General features: G+C 52.5%; 2 protein-coding genes across 2 annotated transcripts in view; both read right to left on the bottom strand.

Moving 5' to 3' along the window:
• Positions 1-83: 83 nt before the first annotated feature.
• Positions 84-8,236, bottom strand: CCDC134 (coiled-coil domain containing 134). The gene is made up of 7 exons (XM_063322546.1): positions 8,149-8,236; positions 3,867-3,984; positions 2,911-3,032; positions 2,584-2,668; positions 2,118-2,299; positions 1,810-1,881; positions 84-1,431 (listed from the first exon to the last, which is right to left on the bottom strand). The coding sequence occupies exons 2-7, from the start codon at positions 3,967-3,969 to the stop codon at positions 1,306-1,308; spliced, it is 690 nt and encodes a 229-aa protein (XP_063178616.1). The 5' UTR covers positions 3,970-3,984; positions 8,149-8,236; the 3' UTR covers positions 84-1,305.
• Positions 8,237-8,778: 542 nt separating this feature from the next.
• Positions 8,779-22,559, bottom strand: part of MEI1 (meiotic double-stranded break formation protein 1) — a 38,954-nt gene continuing 25,173 nt past the window's right edge. The window contains exons 22-31 of the mRNA XM_063322545.1: positions 20,528-20,632; positions 18,518-18,628; positions 17,746-17,927; positions 15,289-15,370; positions 14,630-14,835; positions 13,846-13,927; positions 11,705-11,811; positions 10,729-10,860; positions 10,266-10,375; positions 8,779-8,938 (exon numbers count right to left, since the gene is read on the bottom strand). Coding sequence (XP_063178615.1) covers positions 8,893-8,938; positions 10,266-10,375; positions 10,729-10,860; positions 11,705-11,811; positions 13,846-13,927; positions 14,630-14,835; positions 15,289-15,370; positions 17,746-17,927; positions 18,518-18,628; positions 20,528-20,632 — 1,163 coding nt within the window. The 3' untranslated portion in view covers positions 8,779-8,892. The remainder of the gene's footprint in view (positions 8,939-10,265; positions 10,376-10,728; positions 10,861-11,704; positions 11,812-13,845; positions 13,928-14,629; positions 14,836-15,288; positions 15,371-17,745; positions 17,928-18,517; positions 18,629-20,527; positions 20,633-22,559) is intronic.

Genomic DNA, 22,559 nt, shown 5'->3' with positions numbered 1-22,559 from the left:
GGCTTCTTTTACTTAAAAAAAAAAAAAATAAAATAAAGTCAATTTTTATTCAAGAAAAACAAAACACACGCCGATTGCCACCCCCCCACCCCCCCCACCAGACAGACCTGGGTCCGTATTTAAAAATTCAGGACATTTCCCGTTTCCCGAAGGCCGCGGTGCCCCCAGCCCGGCACAGAGCACCCGCTGCTCAGGGACTGTCCCTCTGCAAGAGCCTCCTCTGCTCTGAGTTCATCAGCAGCCACGAGAAAAGGCCAGGTCTGGGGGCCAGCCCCCCACCTCCCTTCCCGCTGCAGCCCAGACGCCCCACAGAGGGTCACAGCCCACGGGTTGGCTCCCACCCTGCTTCAGCCCTGCTGTCCCCATGTGCCTGTAAGCAGGTTGGGGTTTGGGGGACTAAATTAGAAAGGATCAGCCCCACAGCAGGGGGATGGGGGCAGGACGGCATGGGGTGCAGGACAGGCTCACGGGGGTTCAGGGCTGGTTCCCCAGCACCTCCAGCATCAGCAGGGCTTGCTCTACGGGCACCCATCATCTGCAAGGAGGGCCAAGAGCTGAAATTCCTCCTTCCCAAAAATTCACCACGTTTGCCTCCCTGCGGAAACGCCCCGTGGCAGCCGCCCAGGAGAGCAGGATGCTGTCGGGCCAGGAACCGGCGCCGCTGGCCTTTTCAACTACGGCTGGCTGATGAAACGCATGTTGCTTGGTAAAACAGCCGCTGGGAAGAGGGGAGAGCTGATCCGGCAGAGGCAGCAGATGGGCACAGACAAGGTGTAACCGGGTGGGGGGGTGCCAATGAGATCACCGGCTTAACAAAAAAAAAAAAAACAACCAACAAAAAAAAAACCCTAAAACTGAGAGAAGCAGCATTGCTCATGAGGCTGTTTGGTGTGATGAGCTCCCCGGCCCACCCACGACAGAGGAGGCACATTCAGCGCGGGGCACCCTGTGCTGCGGAGGGGAGGGTTCCCTGGGCTCCCTGTGGGGCTCAGCCACAGCGCGTGCCCCTCGCCCTTCCCCACCGTGGGTGGCAGTGCCCCAGCCAGCCCAGGGGACGGCCCTGCTGCCTTCCCATCTGTGCTTTGGCTCTGGGGGTGGGGTGCCCCACTTCGGCTCCCCCCAGCCCTACTGGGGCAACCCACCGGCACCGCCACCCGCCGAACGAAAGGGAAAGGCAACAAAACAAAACCCACGGCACAAATGGAAAGGGGACCGCGGGGCGCTGGCCCGAGGCCACCAAGAGGGAGGGAGCCACTCCACATCCCGGTGGCATCACCCCCACCGCGAGGTGCGAGTCCCCGCACGCTACAGCTCCGACTGCGAGCGGGAGATGCGCGGGCCCTTGCGGATCTCCTTCCGCTTCTCCTCCTTCTTCCTCCGCTTCTCCTCCTCCCGCAGTGCCTTCTGGAAGGTGTCAGCACTGGGGAAAAACTGCGGGGTGACAGTGGGGGGTCAGCATGGGGGAGCCCCCACAGCCTTCCAGATGCACAACTCCCCCCAAACCCACTGAAGCCATCGCGCAAGCCCCCCAGGGTGCTTGAGGTTGGATGTGGCACGAAGCAAATGTGGTCCCAATGCTTCCATGGGTCAGGCGGCCACGGGAGGGGAAAGATGGCATCGGGCACCGAAAACCAACTGCAGCCCAGTTGTTGGGGAATTCGATCCACGCATTTTGGTCCAGCTTCCTCTGTGCTGGGGGTTTTTGGCCATTCCCCACCAGGCCACCCATTCCCTTCCCCAGCCGGCTGCGTGGACCTGCAACAGGGATGGGGAAGCCCACGGGGCAAGGTGGTGGCATTGTCATCTTACCTCAGAGTGGTCCGTTTTAAAGGGATTGCGGTAATCGGCTGATTTCTCGCTGATTCCCAGCTCCTGAGCCATCTGCGGAGCAAAGCAGAGACCGCGTCAGGGAGCGGCACCTCCCACCCCACACCCGCCTGTGACCAGGGTCCCCTCCTCCCCACCAGCCCCCTCCATGCTCTTCCCCCGTCCCTCAGCCCAAGGACAGGCCTCAGACATGGGGTACACTCCCCCTGCCCTCCTTTTACCCCCAAAACCTCACCCCCCAGCCCCAGCAGCAGAGAGGGGACGCGGCGGTGGGGGACCGTGAGCCGTACCAGTCCCAGGACCTGGGAGTGAGGTCCCTGCTCGAACACGCCCGTCAGGTTGCAGAAGCCGATGCCCCAGCGGATGAGGCTGTTCCAGTTGGAGTTGCGGTCAAAGTAGTGGTGCACGATCTTGGGGAAGCGCAGGACGACGTCCCCGAAGAAGGCAGTGTTCTCCACCACGTGGGAGTACGCTGCGGGGACAGCCACCCGCCCCGTCAGCACACCGGTACGCACATCCCATCCCACTGGCGCCTACAACCCCTCCAGGAGGCTGGGGGCAAATGGGTAGGCTCCCCAGTACGAACTGGTCAGAGAGGCAGCAACAGGGTCCCCGACAGACAGGGACCCAGCCCAGGACTGGGTACATGGGGGTTTCACATCTACGCCCAGTGCCGGTCCCAGGAGGAACATCAGCAATGCGCCAGAGCACTGTAAAAGGGAGGGGGGTAAGGACCAGAGCGGAGAGCAGACCTACCATCCTTTATCTTCTCATCCTGAGGGAAAGGCCCATCAGGAGGCACATCGGCAGCGATGAGCACAGCTCGGGAGTCCTCCAGCACCTGCCAGAGCCCTCAGTTACTGCCCCAGCCTGCCAGCCCTTCCCTGTACCCGAGGGGTGCTGCCCCAGCGGCCCCGCTTTGAAGCCCCACGGCATCTCCCCTTCAGGTCTTAAATCCCACCTGCTCGCCCAGCTCTTCTCTTTGATCCTGTGGAGGACCCTTGGCCCTCCCTGCTTCTCGTGCCCACCCTCTCCGGCCCCATGGCACACCGAGCCTGGAGGGCAGCCCATGCTGTGACTCACTTTGAAGAGTCCCTTGAGCATGATGTCGATGATTTTGTATTGCTGGTTGACATCGTTGAGCTCAATCAGGTTCTTCAGCGCGTTCATCTGGTCCTTGCGCTTCACCTCAAACAGCTTTTTATCTGCACTACCGTCAAGGGTGCCGCTGGCACGCTCCCACCCTGCTCCCGCTCTCCCCCCTCCACCTGACACCCAGCACCATCCCAGTCCCCCCAGTTCTCCATGAGGTGCCTGAGGGCCAGGGGGCAGTGCCTTTGCCCAGACACCCCAGCGGGGCACTTAACAATGCTGGGGGCTCGTGGGGAGCTTTCTACTCGCCAGCCCCTGCTCTGGCTGACAGGCTGGAGGATGAGCGTGAACTCCCACCTTCCCCATATGTGTCTCCACAAGGATGCGTATTAAATATCTTTTCATAATTTGCCTGTTCGCCAGGGGATGCTGCTGTGTGCTAGGAAGGGCTTGCATTAGCCCACCTCCTCGTGAGCAATAAACGCCCACGGCACAGAGGAGATCGAGAGCTGCAAGTCCAGGAGTTCTCTCCCATCATCCCAGCCAGTGACCCTGATGCACTGAGACCCGCAGATGTGCTCTGCAGCCTGGCTGACCACACCGCTCCCGAGAGCGGACTGGGAGGCGTGCTTGGTGCCCAGCATGCTGGAGCAGAAAGGAAAAGCAGCGTGCTTGGGAGAACGCCAGGCACCGCCAGAAAACCCACCTCTGCTCCTGCACCCAGCCAGGCACTTGGTTAGCAAACCCAGGAGCTCAGCTAAAGCCCTTCTATAGAAGAGCAAAGGGGCAACTGCACAGCAGTTCTGGGTCCTCTCTCTTCCACCCCCCCGTGCCTCTTTCCGTGGTCTCTGACCTTTTCCCTGCGTGCGAGTTCCCTCCAGCCTCAGCAGGCACGGGCAGGTCAGGCTGCTTGTGGGACATGAGGGTCAGGCTGCAGAAAAGGATACAGATTTCCAAGCCAGAGTCCACCTTCTGTTTTTCCAGGTCTGCAAAGCTGCCCCGGGATAGCAGCAGCGCCAGCAGAAAGGGGCAGATGAAGAGAAAATCCATGTTGGCCGCCGCAGCCTGGAACAAAATGGACCAACAAAACCAGTGACCAGCGAGGAGATGAACCAAGGGAGAAGTCACACAAGCCTCTCAGGACCGATGGCACATCGCCCTCGGCACCAAGGTCCTTGCCCACCTCTCCCTTGTCCCCACAAAGGGTTTGAGGGAGACAGTGGCCAGAGCAGGGCCACGGGACGATGCTGCAGTGGGCCCACTCTCCCCTGCGAGGGAAGCCCTGGTCTCTCCCTCCTCTCTACCTGCCTCCGCTGCTGGCTGGGCACCAGCTGGGCCCCCAGGGATCTAACTGAGCATTGACCCAGCAGAAAAATTCTCCCAAATTTTCCCCTTCTCCCAAAAATAACAGCCAGCTTTTTGCTGGGTTTGCGAGCTAGAGCAGCTCAGCCACCGAAGCAGCAGGGCCGAAGGGAGGAGGAGGATCACCGAGGGGCTGAAGTCCACCTCTCCTTCAAGCACCAGGCTTGACCAGCTCAGCCACCTCACTTCAGCTACCTGGACCCTTCTGGGGCCACTTGCCAGGTGCCAGCTGTGGGCCTAACGCCGAAAAACAGGATTTGGGTGACCTGGTGGTAACTCCCCCAAGTTTGCCCCAAGCGTGACCCTCCCCAGACGGAGCATGAGGCTCTGCAGGGATGCAGTCAGGCAGAGGTGCTCCTGGCCACAAGGGTCCCTCAGACAGAGTCAATGTGCAGAAGAGAGGCCAGAGGAGAAGGTCCTTGAAAACAAGGACCCTGGTCCCTGGGACAGCCTAGACCTCAAAAAGGAGAGCAGTACCTCGGCCTGCAGACAGCAGGACTCGAGGCCGCCTGTCCGCAAGGATGAGGTTTCCGTGGAGCTGAGCAGCGGCCACTGGCAATTATGGAAGCAGCATCAGCTCCTTCAGAGGCATCCCCCAAGCCGCCTCCTGCTCCCGAGGGAAAGGCAGACGCGTAAGGCCACCGGAGCTGCCCTCACCCTGTCACCCCGCTCCCCTCCCGAGCCTCTCTCTGCAGCGCCCGAACAACTGGAACAGGAACAAATCCCTCCTTCACACCAAATCTAGGGGTTCTTTTCCTTGTTGTTTTCCTTTTTTTAAATAAATACAATTTGTTCAACCTCAGCAGGAGGAAAGGAGCAGCAGCAGCTCCCACCCTGTGCCTGTCGCCGAGGCTGTGCGAGCCAAGGCCCTCGTACCCCCGGCGCAGGCAGGGAAACGGCGTCAGGCAAACGCCAGAAACCCTCTGTGTTATTTTGCTGGTGCGGCTCTGCAAGGGGCAGCACTCCTGGAAGGGAACGGGTCAGAATAACTACGACCAGTGTTACAGAGGAAGACCCCGCGGCCCTCGGCGTGGGCTCGGCATCACGCCCCGTGTTTTGGACACGACGCAGAGCCGGGACAGCAGCACGAGCCTCCCACGCCAGGCCCGCGGTCTGTCCCCCTTGCCCGCCCTGGCACGAGGCTTAAGGCCTATTCCAGCCACCCTGAAGGGCGCAAAGCATGCTGAGGAGCCGAGGCTGTAAGAAGAAATTCTCTATCCTGGGCAAGCAGGTGCTCTGCTGGACCCACCAGCCTGGTCGGCTTCCAAGAGAAGACTGCTTCACCTTGCCAAAACCAGGACCCAAAGGCCCGAGGCCTGGCCCAGCGAGGGCGTGCGGGTCCCTCCTCTGCAGAGCCCCCCCCCCCCCAGCTGCTCGCTCCCTCCCAGGCTCTCGGGGAGGAGGAAGAGACGCAACTCAAAAGCACAAACTGCGACTGCCCTGGGACCCAGGCATCGGACACATCCTTAGGACCGGGCTGGCTATTTGCCACGCTGGTGGAGAACTGGAGAGAGACCCTGGAGGCAGCTGGTGGCCTCCAGACCAGGCTGAAAGGCAAAGAGCAGAAATGCCGCCCACGACAGCTCTGCCACGCTGCCCACGGCAGTCCCAGCAGCCTCATCAGGGCAGGGGCTCCTGCGTCCCCTCCTTCCGACATGGGACGCGGGCGGCCGGAGGCTGCCCTGTGGCTGCTCCAAGGAGGAAGATGTTGAACAGCAGCAGAGCGAAGCATGGCTCTCGGACGAAGCGGTTGCCGGCCAGCTGGCTGCCGCAGCAGAAAGCCCACCAGCCTGCCTGGCTGCCCCCGAGTCTCAGAACAAAGACGGGCTTTTCCAGAGACACAACAGCAGACGCTGCGGTATAGGTGGCTAGTGTTTTCAATTAAAATGTTTTTAATGACTTTATAAATCCTCCTGCAGCAGTCCTACGGATTGTGCCATGGGACAAGGTTGGAAGAAGACGACCGGAGAACCATGCCATACCAGAAGCCCATCACCTTTTCGTCTGACCCCTTCCCTGCTGACACTCATTCTCACATCGAAGCTACTGACCATCGTCCATCAGGGCTGAAACACCCCAGTGAAAATGAAGCAGGAGCCAGCTGTTGCCCTCACCCATAGGGAAAGTGAGGCTGCTGATGCCACGTGGGACCAGCTTGAGCTTATTTCCCTTCACTGCCCTGCCCATTTCACCCCCTTTTAACAGCAGAGGACGTTCCCTCCTTTCCAGGCTGGGATGCGTAAGCGCAGGGATACCAAAGCTTCTTGCAGATGTTCCTCCATGCTTTTCCCACAAACCCTCTCTTGTGCCTTCACATCCACTGAGGGACGGAATGAGGCAGAAACACTGCAGAGCTGCTCCTCTCTTCCCTCCCTGTTCCTCCCTGAACTGATCCCTGCCAAAGTCGGCTCTGCCCAGTGCTCCCAGCGCAGTTTGGGGAGCCAGGGCCTGGCCTGATGCTACGGATGGGAAGGAGTTTCCTCCAATATTCCACCATCGCAGCCCCGGCCAGCTGGTTGCTTCAGCAGAAAGCCCACCAGTCTGTCTCGCTGTCTCCCATCCTCTTAATTTAGATGTGTTTTTCCAAAGACACGACAACAGATGCTGTGTTATAGATGGTTAGTACTTTCCATTAAAATGTTTTTAATGACTTTATAAATTCTCCTGCAGGAGCCCATCTGAACTGAGCATCCCCGGGATTTATTCACTTAATGAGCTTGCAAGGCTGCCACGCTTTGGTTCCCGGGAGGGACTTTCGCAGAACCTCCCTTCCCCTCTGCAGGGCACTGAAACACAGGGGGAAAAGTATCATCAGCCAGCTTGCCCTGGGAGCACACTGAGGCAAAATAAGGAATGAGAACTCTCCGCCCCACGAATCCATCGCTGAGCCGCTCCTCCATCAACCAGATGAGGATCAATCTCTTGTCACAGCCGAACCAAAAGCTTCAGAAGTGAAACACAGGTGGCTCCGATGACTTCTGCTAGGGCATTTCTACACAGGGCTTACAGGATCAGGTGCTTCAGTGAAACAACAGCCGCCGTTTACATCTGCTTACCTCAAAAGTCCCTTAACCACCAAAACCAGATCTCACGTATCGTAGGGACGGCCGCCAGCCGGGGTTAAGCAGCCCCAGCCGAAGCCAGCGAGCTGCTGCGATTTCCACCGGGGACGGATCCGTCCCAGCCCACCTCCCTGCCTGCCATCCCCTTGCAGGGGGCCGGCAGCACCCCGAGGGGCGCGGGCGGCTGGGGGCGCAGCGAGATGGGGATCCTTTTTGGAGCACCGCTGAAACTAATGGCAATCGCGCAGGGACGGAGGCGTGGAAATCGGATCAGCCGAGGCCACCCCGGCCGCGCCGTGGGAAACCCACCCAGAGCCGCGTCTGGTCAAGCGGAGGCGGCAGGCAGCGCACGAGGGGCTGCAAACCCACGGGGCGGGATGGGCGCTCCCCGCTGCTGCCGGCGCTCCGCTCCTCGCACCGGCTCCAACGCGGGGCTTCGGCGGGAGCCCGGAGGAGGGGGAGCAGGCGGCGACGGCAGAGCCCTTCGGGCAAGGGCAAAGCCGTTTAACCAAGGTCCGGCGAGGCACCCCCGGGGCCGCATTGCCCGCCCCGCTCATCGGCCACCCGGGCTGCACCGGCTCCCCTCCCTCCCGGCCCTCCCTCCGGCAGCGGCCGGCGGCAGAGGGGGACAGCGCCGCAGCGGCCGCTCCCGAACCCCCTGCCCGTTCCCCCGGGCTGCCCCCGCCTCCGCCCTTCCCTCCTGCCCCGCCACGGCCGGGCAGAGGTCCCCCCGGGGAGAGGAGGGCGCCCGTCTCCCCCGGCCCCATCCCGCCGCCTGCCCCGCCGTGCGGCCGCCCCCCCTCACCTGCGGGCCGGGTAGCGGGGCCGTGGATGGGCGCTCACGCCCGCCGCGCTGCCATGCCGCTGCCGCCGCCGCCGCTTCCCCGCTCCGCCCCACCGTGTCACTTCCTGAGCTCCCGCCCCGCCCCGGCACGGGCACCGGCCCCGCCGGGACTCCCGCGGGCGGTGCGGCGTCCGGGGACCGCGGCCGGGGCTGGAGGGAGCCCGACCACCCCTGCCCCGGCAGGGTTTGCCCCGGCTCTGTAAGGGAAGGACCGTCGTTAATTAAAGCCCCGAAGAGAAAGGGGTTTGGAGGCAACAGGCAACCGGAGGTCTGGGGCTGTAGCCTAAGGGATGAACTGGAACAAGTCTCCTCTTCCCGGTGGGACAAGCAGTACATCTGCTTCCCCAGGGTCCCGGCTGAGCCCCCCCGACACCCCGCCAGCCCAGCGGAAAGGGGCCGTCCCGCAGCACCACCAGCGACGGCAGGGGAGCAAAGCATCTCTCCATAGCACCCGCCTAGGACACGGCTTTCACCAGGCAGTTCTCTATTTTGGTAACCAAAGAGCATCAACCGAGCTTCATCCCACACATAAAAGGAAACCAGGCTTTATAAATGATTTTCAACAAACATTTTTCTGAAAATGAGCTACAAATTACTTCCTTCGTTCATCTTCTCTCTGCTACTCACTGGGAATAAATGGCAGGATGGGATCTCCTGTTCCATTCTTGCCTTGCTCCTCTGCTGCGTGCACCGTATCTTCTCATTTCAGTCTCCAATGTGTGAGAGGGACACTGCCACGCTTCCCAGACATCTGTCATTGACAGCATGAGCAGAAACCAAATAGAAGGCACGTCTGAAACTCCAGCATGGCACTGGAATTCCCATAGTTGACACATTGCTGACAGGAGGTGTTCATTACTAAACCACCCCTCCCCCAAGCCATGGAACCCCCCACAACACACGCGAGAAACACCAGTGGGGGTGAACCTGAAGAAAATCCTTTCTTGACAAAACTGATGTCAAAGCTTGTTTCTGACCAGAGGATTTTGTCTTCCATGTTCATGACTACCCTGTTCAGGTAGCCACCACTGCTGCTCTTTGACTGTATCCAAAACCCTTCCTAACAAAGATTTGAAGGTTTCATCAGATGTGGAAAACCCAGAAACGAGGAGCTGCTTTAGCAATGTAACAAGACCTCCTGTCCACCTTCCCTCACCCCTGTACAGACAAGCAGAGGCAGCGGAGAGGAACTTCATGGGGCTGGATGGTCCCCACCTGGACAACTTGTGCTCTGAGCATCAAACCACAGAGCAGTAGTATCAAATTAGGGGTAAGCACAAGGACAAGCTACTCCTCACAGATAACAAACACCTCACCCAGCACACACCCTGCACATGGCTGATGACAGTGTCCCACAATGGAGAAAGTCCCCACCCCAACAGGAAATCTCCGCAGGGGCCACTTCCATCACTGCTATCTGTCTGAGGCAATGCAGTGTGATGAAAACAGGAAAGCAAAAGCAGTCAGTTTGAGAAATAAACAAATACTGCGTCAGGCTCCCTCTTTCTCCAAAAGTAACTTGGGAGCGGGCCCTGCCTCCCATCCGTGGAGAGGAGGAGGATTCAGTTCTCACCAGAGGACCCTAAGGCCAAGCAGAACGCAATTTGGTAACTCCACTCAGCAGTTTCTGAATGCTCACTGTACTTCGAAAGTGCTCAGGTCATCTTTGGGTTGCCACAACTTCACAGGCATACCGGTACTAGTTAGCACACAGACAGAGGTTAAGTGATTGTTCATCCTCCAGGAAAATCAATACAGGGGTCGTTACTGCTCTGAAGTCACAGGCTCCCTGGCCTGCTCCCCTTTCACCAGACCACCTCTGCCATACAGATGAATGCAGTCCCAGCAGAGACCCATCTTTTATCCCGAATGTCTCCTCATTTCCCAAATGTCTTCTCAAATTTGGGGATGATGAAGTCTTTCATCCCAAAGTTAGCCAAGTGTAGCAACCACTCAGGGTTTTTCCATTTCTGTTTGCCTTCAGCTAGAACAAGGGAAGGATGAAGTAACGCTTCCACCTCTGTTACACCTACCACCCTCGCATCACCTACCCAAGGTATCTGCCCAGCAAAGGATACACAATGTCCTGATGTTTCACACAAGTGCTCCTCTGTCCCAGGAGGCGCTCCAGCAAGGTCTGAATGGTCCCTGACTGCACGGGCTCCACCTGGCAATGACTGCTCTGAATCTAAGCAGTCAGAAGAAAGAATGAGTTCCAGACGAACAGGAAACTGTTGGGCTTGTTTCTTTATACCTCCCTCCCTCATCTCCACACAGAGCAATGAGCCCTTCAAACTTTGATCTGGGGAGAATCAAGGGGCCACACAATATGACAACACGGTTTAGGCAGCTGCTGGCATCACTCTCTTTCCGCTTTCACTGTACATCCCTCAAGGCAGTCGGCCAAGCTAGCAGCTGCAGGATTCCTCTTCATCTTACTATAACCTCCTCAAAGGAAGTTTGATGGCTCCCCATCAAAGGCTAAAGCAATTCTGCAGGGATCGCCTTCTCATTTTGCAAGGCAGTCAACCACTCTCTTACCTGACAAAGGAAGAGGTGAAGAGCACGAGATGTGGCCTCAGGCAGCTCTGCTAAGTTGGCTTCTGTTGCCTCCTGGAGAATCTGGCTAATTTCTTTTTGAGAAATAATATTGCTGCTCTGATATCTCAGAAACTTGAACAAAGGAAAAAGTAGAGGCATTAAACAGTGAAAGACCCACAGACTCCAACAGTGACTCATCTCCTGGAAAGACCTCTTCTGTGTAATGCTGCAGCACCTTAACCACAGGCCTGATTTTTATATCCATTCGAACAGAACCAGTGCAAATATCCCTGTTGACGGTGCTCTGATTTATAACCAGACTTATTTTGGTTTAGGTTGGGAAGGAAATTAAACAAACCATGTAACCTTTAAAAAGTGAAATAAGAATAACAAGATTCACAGACCCATCATGTATTTGGAGGGATTAGGTTAACATTAATAACCTCTTCCTCTCATCCACTGCCATGAGGGCTTTATCTTCGGTATTTCTGCAGGATCGGACCACATTCCCTCTCTTGCTCACGGGCCCCAGGTACAGCGGGGCAGTAGATTGCGGTAACTCCCTGCCCTGAAAAGTTAGGTCTGTAAGGTGAAAGACGAGGAGACAAGCTGTGATGCCAAGTGGAGCTCTGCTCTCCAGAGAGCCACAGCACGCTCCCTGAGTGGAAGCAGCAGTTGCATGTTCCCTGTAGGTTTCCCCTCTCATCCCCAGGGGTCCTAGATGATATAAATAAATGCTACAAAGACCAGAAGAACAGGACGTGCTCACTAACAGCAGTGAGTTTCTGCAGGGTGTGGAAGGGAAGTTCACTTCAAAGTATCATTATTATAGGTCACGAATATATTGACAGACAAAGCCACTGCAGTATCCGAGATTGTGTGCGTGGGGGGGGGTGAGTTCCAATAACCGACCCACATGCAGTGTACCAACATACTGGGAAAAAAATGGAGAACACCGTGCCCTTCCTCTGCTCACCAAAGTCATCAGCCTGAGAACTTCTGGCTGCAGAAAGGATTTCTGACCCCCACTGAGTAGTGTGAAGAGCAGGAATCGGTGCCATGGCTGTGAAGCAACATGTAGAGCTGGGAGAGAAGGAGAAGTCAATCATAGACAGCTTTAAAATTGGCTAGTGACAGGCTGGACCCGGATGACAATCTTCAATACTGACACCAAGTTTTCTCTTCTAGACCCCACGCTGTGAAACACTAAGGGGATATTTTGCCCTGTTCTTACTTGCTTTTTAATCTGTCACTCTTTGGGCAAGAGTTTAGTCATGAGGACAAAAGCTTAATAGCTTTTTAAAGCTGAAAATACATTTTGTCCATCTTTTTGCTGGTACAGGAAGACAAACCTTCTCCTGGGGTGCGTGTCGTAAAATAGTAAGGGGATATCTTTAGCCCAGGGTTTTAAAAATAATACCCTCTGGTTTCAATATGAGGACAAGTTTCCTGACCATGGGTTTTATTTAGCTGCAGCATACTCTTTGGGGAATGAAGAAAGACCTATAACATTAGCTGCACAAACCAAGCCTGAACCTGCATCAGAGAGCATACTCCAGGGACCAGACAGGCTGATAGCAGCAATGCAAACAATCAGCAGAGAAAATGTTCTTAATAAGGAGCATATATGATAAACAGAGTTAGGGCTCAAGGACACCGTCTGTGACAGTGTGAAGTCTCTCACTGAACGCTAAAGTGTTATTACCTTGTATTTATTGCAGGTTAGGACGTATTTATTGCATGGGCAGGACAATTACAACAGGTCAACTGATAGAAGCTGCTACACCATGGCAACTCACCAGAAAGATCCCTTTTCCACTGGCAGTCATGTAAATTTCCTATTACCACTACAAGAATCTTTTCTATGGGAAAACACCACTAAAAAAACATGTAAAATGTTGGGGTTATCTTTTAGTTGGTGGAAACAAGGAGGTACCAGCACTGTGCACTGAGCCTGCTCTACACATCTGGAAAAATCTCTGGACCAAGAAAGGGTTTTAGAAAGCCTCAAATGAGGCAACTCCTAGAGACAGAGTCCAAGCCACACTCTGCAGTATTCTCGTCTCTTTCAGTCAAACATAGCTATGGCTCTCATTCTGCTTGGAATAAGGAGACTCCTGTTATTGTTGTTGTGAACTTATGCACCACAGAAAGAATTTAGGCAGCCAAAGTGACAGGTTCAGCTGTTGCTGAAGCAGCATTTCGTTAGCATAATCCCAAATCAGCAGAACCTCCCCCATAACATGACACCTTTTTTTTTTTTTTTTTTCTAAACCAGCCTTTTCATAGTCTCCCTTCAGCTACTGGCTGTCATTCATCTGCAGTATTACATCTTCATTCAATCAATTCCTCTCTCCCACCAGTGTCCCTTTTGTCCAGTGTTCGTTCACTCCATCCCCTTCTCTCTTAGCGTTTAAATGACTGAATTGAATAGGTCAGGGTACAGAGAACTTTCTGTCTGCTTTAAGATCAGAGACAGCACCTGGAATTTGTAGCAGGAGGCTGACAATAAGCAGAAAGGACTATTCTCTCTGACTGTACAATGCTGGCATGTTATGTTATATTGCTAACATGGTATACATTACGTCTGACATGGACTCCATAAACCAAGGTCTGCATTCACCCCTGGAAATCTAGAATTTCCAGCTTCCATTCCCTAAGGCTTCCTAGTACGCTGTTCTCCCTTCCCCTCCCTCAGAGCCAAACTGTGACCAATGCTGTCCACATGGAAGACACATCATATTCAGATACTCCCTCCCTTATATTCATGGTCTAAAGATTTGCTACAATTTGCCTGGAAGTGAAATACTATTCCTATACTCTTTCCATTCCTAAACCTTTCACTCTTACTGTATCAGGGGTTGGGGAATGACTTTTTTCCTTCTGGAAAGCATCTTGGTGTCCAGAGCCAAAGTGAGGGCTCATGCCTGCAGGGGAGCCAGGCACTGTGATTTTATCCCACAAAGCACATGATTAACTTTAGGCATACAAATAATTTTTCTCATTGGGCATAAACTCATTAAGCATCTGATCCAGGGCGCTACTGGATGGAGATCAAAGAGCTCAAAATCACTGCAGGAGGGAAACCCAGGAGAAGAAAGGGCAGGAAGACTTTACCAACATCCTGGTTCTTCACATACAGGTATTCCACTAAGGTTTCCAGGCAGGCAACCATGGCTTGAGAGAGCAGCAAGTCTTTCTGGAATACCAAGAGCAGGGAAAAAAGAAAAAAAAAAGAAAAAAGTCAACAGCTATTGCAAGAGGAAAATTCATAAAGTGTCAGGATCTGAAAAGCATGCAGCACAGGAAAATAACACCCTTCATCTCCTTCACGGGATACAAAGTGCTGCAAATTATCTGTCACATCAAGGAGCCAGACAAAGACACGACTACTCATTCTGAGACTAAAAAAAATTAAGTAACAGCCTCCAAAGAACAAGATGGGAGCCCAACATTGCTCGAGAGAGTTAAATGTAAACCGATGTACTATCCCCTGGAGCCCAATATCGTTTTGGCAATTTAAATGTACACTGATGTACTACCCCCCAAAAGAACCTTGCCAGGGGTGGGGGGACAGAATTTTTCCAACCTATGTCCCTTTGGGTGTGGTGTTCCTGCAGAGCACATGGGAAAAGAGAGATTAGCACACAGAATTTCAGCTATCCAGTTCAGCAGCAGGGAGTACCATATAGCTTGATTTACTTTCTTTCTCACTGCGCCATGCTGCAGCAAGAGTATTTTCCCTCCTCCTCATCACATGTCTCTAAGGGGTGGAAAATGCAGGCAGAAGATAACAAAAAGGCAGCCCCTTAGGTTCTGCAACAGGGTGGTTTCTCCTCAGATTAGTGTACCTGCTTGAAGCCCAACACTAGTGTTGTTCCAAAAGTCATATTTTCTATACCTGCAACTGGACATGCACCAGAAGGTTCTGCAGACTGACAACAAGCGAGAAGACCTGCTGCGAGGTAAGGGGGTGCAAGGCAGCATCCTGCAGTGATGATGGCTGTGGTTGTGTAGCACCTTGGGCTGTGTTTTGGCCAACAATCACCAGCAGAGAGGAGGAGAAGTTCTGTCGCAGGATAGCTCTCAGGAACTGCATGATGCTCACTAGACAGGGAGCTGCTTATTAGTGTGTGTCAGTGTTTTCCTCTCCCCTGCCCTGTGTTGGTGCCTGTGCAATAGCATAAAAGAGGTGAGGAAAGGAAATTTGGGCTAAGGGCCCACTGGAGTTGCCCAGCAACTGCTGACAGCTGCAGGCAGGAATGGCAACATGAGTTCCCTTGTTCGTCTCCTCTCTGTGAGACACTATCCCAGTTCATGCTCAGTTCCAGATGTCACTATCAACCTCCAAGGAAGATTGGTCCAGCAGAACTCCAGACAGCTCCGTTTTGCCCTTTCTCACCACCAGTTACGTACTCCCAAAGCCAAATGGACCAAATCTTCCAGATCCCCACCAGCAACTGCACCATCCCATCCCAATGTCACCAGTTCTCCCACGTTGCCTGTAATATGGTACTAGCAGCTGCTTCCAGTCAAATCCCTGTAACAGATGCAAAATACCTAACAGCAGGATTGGCTTCTTCTTCCTGAAGATGACTGCATTCAGGACTTTTGTTAGGTCTAGAGAGAGTGTCTGGTGAACCTAGAGGAGAATTAAATATAAGAGAATAAATGGTGCTGGTTTGGACCAGGTAAAAAGCTCCCTTATGTACTTTCAGTCTTTAGACACTACCTCATGATGACCATTGAAAAACAAGGGAACAGCAACAGGGTTGCAGGAGTCTGACCCAGAAGGGAGAGCCACATCACTGGGGCCTCAAGTTTCACTCATCACCAGTTGCCAGCCCCGCACAGCTTCCAAACCACAGTGCAACTCGTTTGCCTGTCTTGCTCTCACTACTCCCTGCAGGCCCTCTGGCACGTGGCTGGCAGACTGCTGAGCACATGGAATAGCAGGAACAGCCATCATCAAATACATCTGTACATTAGCCACACAGTCAGGCAGCAGTGATGACAAGAATCTGGCCCTGCCTGCTGGAGCTGGGAAGCCTGCAAAGAGCCCAGGGCTAGGAACCAAGACATGGGTGAAGGAGGCAGAGGAGGTTAGGGACTTGGGAACTAGAGGTAATAGCAAAGGTGGGCTTGAGAGGGCCGTCTGCAAAATACTGTTTCCATCACAGAGCAGACATCCAACAGCAATGGCATGAAGACTCACAGAGCCCCAGATGGGTTCAAGCTCTTCAGTAAGGCAGAGAGTTTACACGGAAGGGCAGGCATAAGGAGCACAGGGCTGATTCCTTCAACCTGTCTTCTGAAGAGAGAAATATTCAATAGGAGAGCTAGGAGTACCTCCTGCAACAGGGTGGCAGTGGTTACTTGTCTAAGAACTGACAAGCCAAAGCCTTTAATAACCTACCATCCATGACCCACGTTTATCTGCAGGCTTTTGCTAAAGCCATTAGCAGTAACACAGTTAAGATGCAAGCTTGCTATGGCCAGACAAGTCCGCATCATTAACACCAGCCTGAGATGAAATGTGGGCAACTCGCATTTCTTGGGAGCCGTTGTTCCCCTCTAAAAAACTGCAGGCTCAGGGAGACAGCCTGCCATCAGCTAACATTCACAGCCACAAAGGCCAAAGACTCTCTACAAGGGCCTCCAGGGTGCTTTGTGCAGCTTCAGCAATAGTGAGCAGCAGAAAGCAGCAAGAGAAGTGAGTCTTCCTCTTATCCCCTCTCCTTCTCCTGCAGCAGCAGATTAGAAACACTGAAGCTTAGAAATGCTGAAGCATACTTGAACCACTTCCATTTGCGACCTGCATCTGTAGTTTCTTTCCTCTTCTCTGGTGCAAGAAGGATTCTGGATTGCAGGTCATAGCACATCAAGCCAGTAAGGTATTGATGAAGCCAAACAACAGGCTTGTAAGCCACTAAATGATTGCACTTCAAGGATCAATATGAGCTGAGAGGGTCAATCACAGAAGATGAAACTCAACATTAGCCACTACAACTGAGTCCCTTTTGGGACCCACACGACACTGACCACCCAGACCCAGCCGTGACTTGTAAACTGAGAAGGTAAATTGTGCTCAGCAGTTAATAGAGCAGAACAGGCAGGTCTTGCTATGCATTCACACAGCTAACAGTCCGTATAAGTCCAGTGCTGTAAAACCTAAGCAGAGGCAGCACACCTGTGAAGTAACAGGCGCACACTTGGTCTCATTTGGACTTTTGGAAAAAGTCTTCCCTCAGTATTACAGAACCAGCCCTTGCCTCTCTGTGCAGATGCACACATGTCCTTAATGTGATTTTATCATCCACGACTCCCAAAGAACATACTCTGCTGGGCAGAGCTCACAACTCACAACATGCTGTTTAACTCCATATCACGAGAGGGAGAGAGGCCTAGGTAGATACTTCAAAGGAAACATTATCCCCTTGTGTTGGCATTAGAAAGTGCTTCCCTCGAAGTTGTAATTCCATTATCAGCTGACAATCAAGCTTAGCTCTCTTGTCAAACTGCAATGCCTCAAATAAAATGACAGCTGTCCACATTCAGCTAAAACCGAGCACTCACTTGCCACCAATAGGTTTGGATTGCGACTGTTCCACTATTGATCATTTTAGTACCAAAAAAGCACTTCGCAACATGGGAGCTGTGTCTTCCACCCCCAGCCTTTCTTTGAGAAAGATCTTAAAACGGATTTTGCTCCGTCCTGAAGAGGAAAGTGATTTGGATTAGGAGGGCTGGGTATGCACCTTTTCCCCCATGATTTCTGCCCCTCTCTAACTCTCCAATAATTTGTGTCTCAGCCTTCCACAACATGCTAGCTTCCAGTCCGGCTGGAGAAGTGCAGCAAGGAATAACTTGTTGACTATAACAAAACAGCAACCAAGGCAAGCAGATTCCAGGCCAAAGCAAACCACTTCCCTCTGCTAATGAAGAATTTTATTATTTTTTTATTATTTTTTTAAGGTTTAGCCATTCTCTGGGTCTGAATGCTAGAGTGGTTCTAACCTCGGTATTGTAGCGATGCTGATACAGCAAGAGGGACGCAACCAACAGCCATCCAGAGCACAGCAAAGCATCCTCAGATGACAGGTAAGCAGGTTCAGAGGGAGGGGACCGCAACCAGGTGCACTCCAAAACCTTCTGCAGGAGCTCTAGCAAGGACACATTGGAGAGCAGCACAGCCACTGCTGTATGGGAGAAACATAATCAGAGCGGCTGATGGGATGGCACAGGTTAAACCAGCTTGACAAGCAGAAGAGATGTGCAGAGCACGCCCCTGCTGCAGTGAGGCAGCCCCAGCTGCCACAGCTCATCAGAGTAAGGCTGTCCAGCTATGCTGGTATTCATCTCCCACAGCACAAGCGACCAGTCGGCCAGCTAATAAAACGACCGGCCTTCAGCTAACACAGCTGGAAGGTTGGTTAGAGCTGTTCTCTATTATTGTTTAATTTTTTGAAGCATGGCAATAGCAGGACTTTTCAAACAAGGCACCAAATCTCCACTGCTGTGCTTTATGAACAAGAAAAATACAGTGATTCTGTCTCTCAGCAGCCAATTCCTGAATCATCAGAAGGTAGTAAAACCAAACCAAACCAAAACAAAACCCTCAATCTAAAAAACCTCATCACAAATACAAAATGGTCTTTGTTAACTGTAATGCTGTGCCTGGAAGGGGAAAAATACACCTTACCTGCTGAGACAGTTAGAACACAGCCTCTGATGGCCAAGCTACAACCTTGCCAAGATTAACTTAGCGATCAATACAATCTTGCCTCACCTCTCTGTTGACTACAAGGTGTTGTCTGATGAAGGCTGCAGTACAGAAAATTCAAGGATGGCTGCAGGAGGTCAGTGTCCCTCGGCTTGCATTTCCCACAGAGATTACTGACTGGAAATAAAAGAACGTGCATAACACAGACACGAACATAACAGAGCACCTCAGCACAAGAAAGAAGTCAGTCAGTGGGGAGAGAATTCAGACAAGAGCGACACAACCTGAAGTGAAAATAAACAGAGCATGGTACAGACAAAGCAATAGGCATCTGCCCTAGAGTGTTTGCTTTAGACTGAACAGTGCAGCGGAGGATGATAACAGGGAGGGGGGAATAGAATCATAGAATCATTTAGGTTGGAAAAGACCCTTGGGATCATCGAGTTCAACCATCGACTCCAGTCTACAAAGTTCTCCCTTACACCATATCCCTTAACACCACATCTAAAGGAGTCTTAAACACATCCAGGGATGGTGACTCCACCACCTCCCTGGGCAGCCTATTCCAGTGTCTGACCACTCTTTCTGTGAAGCAAGCGAATAGGAAAGGGTATGGGCACGTGTAACATTGGGCAGTAATAAATCCAAGAGCAACAGACTATAAGTTACCTATTTCCACAGACTGAGTTTGAACCTATTACTAGGTCAACCATAAACAGCCGTGTGCCTGTCTCACATGGTGATCAGTCTGGGGAATGGCATGGAGAGCTGTGCTCCTCCACTCTCACCAACTCTGCTCACCAGGAATAAACACGCCATGTTTGTTTTAAGCCCCAAACATTTAAGAACAATGTTCAGCAAGAGTTTGGGAGGGAAATCCAGGACTGCAGGGCTCAGCAAAACTGTCATAGGACATCTTTTGAAGAGCTTAAAGTCTAAGTAAGCAATTCTCAAAAAACACACATCAACACGCCTCCCCACACTCCTTCCATCTACGAGCTGGTTTCACGTAGGCCTCATCAGAGGAGAGTGCTCTGCACACCCACTCCTGAAGAACATAGCCTGGGGAGCCAAGCAGAGAATGAAGGGGCTGGCTGGGGCAGGGGGAGGGTTGTTTTGAAAAATACAGAGCAGAAAGCAAGAGCAGAAGGAGCTTGTGACTCCTGGGAGCATCTGAGCTGTGCTCTGAAATCACAGCAGCTAAAAAGGGCTGGTATAAAGAGGACATGCTTCTTCCACACCCCCAGTTCCCTTGGCTAATGAATGTCTGAGAAACACTGCCTCTTTACAAGGGCAACACAGGCAGCCCCGAGACATAGAACATTTCAAATTGAAGCAGATAGTCCTTCAAAGTCTGCTGGAGAGATCAATTTGTCAGAGCGGGGAAAAGATGAGAGGGTGGATCAGCTGAGCTTCCCTCTAGTATCTATTCTTTTTTCACGGTCTGCATGAACCTCCAGTAGCCAAGTAAGAAGGGAGAAGTCACCAAGTAAGGATCACCAGACAAGAAAGCAGGTCACAGTATGGCAAACAAACAAACACAGCCTGTTCTTCCATGTCTCTGGGGTGGAACGCGCAAGTCCTGCAACTGGTTGGGACCCATATACTCTGGACTCACACTCCAGGAAGAGCCCAGGTTCACTAGGCTGCGGGTTCCTGATGGCTGGTTCCCGGGACACCCCTGTGGCGTGAACCCCACAGGGGTAGGTTAGCAAGTGTGGACAGGGAAGGATGTTTCAGAAAGCACAGCAGCAATACTGTCATGTGCCAAGTCAACAACAGTTATAGACCCTGAAATAATGTCACGGCCAGGAGAATACTTTGTCCACCTTGTGAGGTTTCAGACAACAAACGTATTGTAAAAGCAAGAGGCAGAGAACCTGGGTTTTGTTGACTGAACTGGTAACCAGGGCTCTTTACAATGCTCTAGCTATGAAAGTATCTCAAAGCAACCATAACTGTAATGCAAGATATACCTTCTCTCAAAGGACAAAGAGCCAGCCCCTGATCCTCTTAAGGAACAATTAACAAACACAGATTAAAGCCCCCTGGGAGAAAATGGAAGCACAGACTCACCCTGGTGAAGCAGCTTGAAGTCTGTGCTGTCCAGTTCCCTCACACCCTTGCTCCGCAGCTGCACCAGGAAAAGGAGGCTCAGCAAAACAGGCAGGTTCCTGTTAGCTAAAGAAAGGTGCAGACAGCTTAGCTTGTCAGTGAACTTTAAACTGTTGTACCTTAAAGCATGCCAAGAATTGGTAATTTTCCAGCTTGGGAATGAGTGTGGGTTAGGGGATGAAATATTCCTCCTTTACAAACACAACTAAATTCTCATGTCTACAGTCACCTCTGGATCGGGCCCCCTTACATGCTGGATCCTGCCAACATCATTCTAGAACAACTAGAAAGGAGGGGAGAAAAGGAGGCCAGGGTCTTTTACACACTTAGTGAACCATGTAAGGGGCACGGTCACTGCACATTCAAATTGACACTTAATAAAGTAGAAGTCACCTGCCCTTTGCAGACTGCCCTCTTCCCATCTACTTGACCATCACTGGTAGCCCAAGCTTTAACCGCAGCCCAGCACCTCCGAGTGCTCAGCTGGACAGCATTTGTTCTCCAGCACCTTGTGAGGCCAGAAGATGCTGCCCATCCCACCCCACAGGGCAGAGCAGAGACAGTAGAGGTGAAAGCCCCACATGGCAGGTCTGTACTCGAGGACAGTGGAGCTGGTCAGCCACCCCAGGGCAACCTCCTCCCTAGTATATTCACTCTTCTGCAGCACTGTAAACAGTGCCTTGCATTGTATACAGCCATACCTACAGCAAGCAACTATTGCCTGCAGAAAGTCTTCACAAAGGCTCAGGAGTTTTCAGTTTAGAGGAGGAAACATTTATGGGTGTCTTTACTGTTAACATACTCTCGATGGAGTCCCACTGTTGGGCCTTCTTGTTGTCTAAGAGCAGGCTACTGTTTGAACAGGAATGCAGATCCCCTGGACTTACCTGCCTCAGACCTCACAGAGAGCTGCCTGCGTGCTGGGAGACAAGGAAGACGTTGTCTCCAGAGTACATCTGGTGTTTGACTTTCTGGATGGGGCTGCCAGTAACTCAGCTAACGAGTTCAAGACACAGTATGAAGAGAAGCTGGGGATATTAGACACCACAGAAGGGCTCTAATCTTGCAAAAGGCATTCTAGCCTAGTGTCCTGTCTCCATCACCAGCAGTTTGGAGAAATAGATCTGACTCCCACAACACAGACAATCTACGCCCCCACAGTAGATCACTAGATCAGTGACAGAGGGACACCACAACTCCTTCTTTATCCATAACTTTGTAGCCTCATGCTCTATGATGCTCCTGCTTTCCAACCCCTCTCTTCTCCAGCCTACCGACTTTGCTGGAGGTAAGGAAAAAACACTTTCCCTATTGTTGCTTCCATCCCAACTTCTGCTCAGCAAAACACCCTAAACAGACCAGGGCTGTTACAAGTGTCAGCAGCCCTCTCAGGAACAACCAAAAGCTGTGCTGGGCCCCTGTCCCAGGGGAGCCAAGGACATCCTAGCACTGCTCCCTTTTTCAGTTCAAGCTCACAGACTGCTTTGCACCATTCATGATGGGACAACAGTCCCAACTCTGCAGCCAGGCTAGTAAGGAAAACAGAAGGATTTCCCCTGTCACAACTAGGAGAAATCTTTGAGAGATTTAATAGAATTATGAGACCTGGTGATACCACAGTTCCTGTTTGGAGATCAGTGAATCATGAATGATTCAAACCATCTCTGCTCCTGGCCCCTGTGCCCTGAGAACCAAGCGTACTCAGGCACACCAAGCTGTTTTGCGCAGAAAAGAGGCAAAAAGGAGGATGCCTTTCCATCACCAATTGAGCCACTGTTCAAGCTGGGAGATTTACCAGCACAGCTGTCCACTTAAACACTTAGGAGAGTATAAGAAAACCTTGCCTTTGTTCAACAATCACAGTTTGAAGCCAGAACAACCTATATCAGAAATATTCAAAACAAGAACTTGTGGAGAAGGAAACCAAATCAGCACAGTTCTGTCCACAAACTTCCTCATGCAGATAAGTACTGAAGCTACGCTAGCAGTTCAA

This window comes from Chroicocephalus ridibundus, chromosome 1, assembly GCF_963924245.1.
Source record: "Chroicocephalus ridibundus chromosome 1, bChrRid1.1, whole genome shotgun sequence".
Taxonomy (NCBI): Eukaryota; Metazoa; Chordata; class Aves; order Charadriiformes; family Laridae; genus Chroicocephalus; species Chroicocephalus ridibundus.
This window is presented reverse-complemented; position numbering and strand designations above follow the sequence as displayed.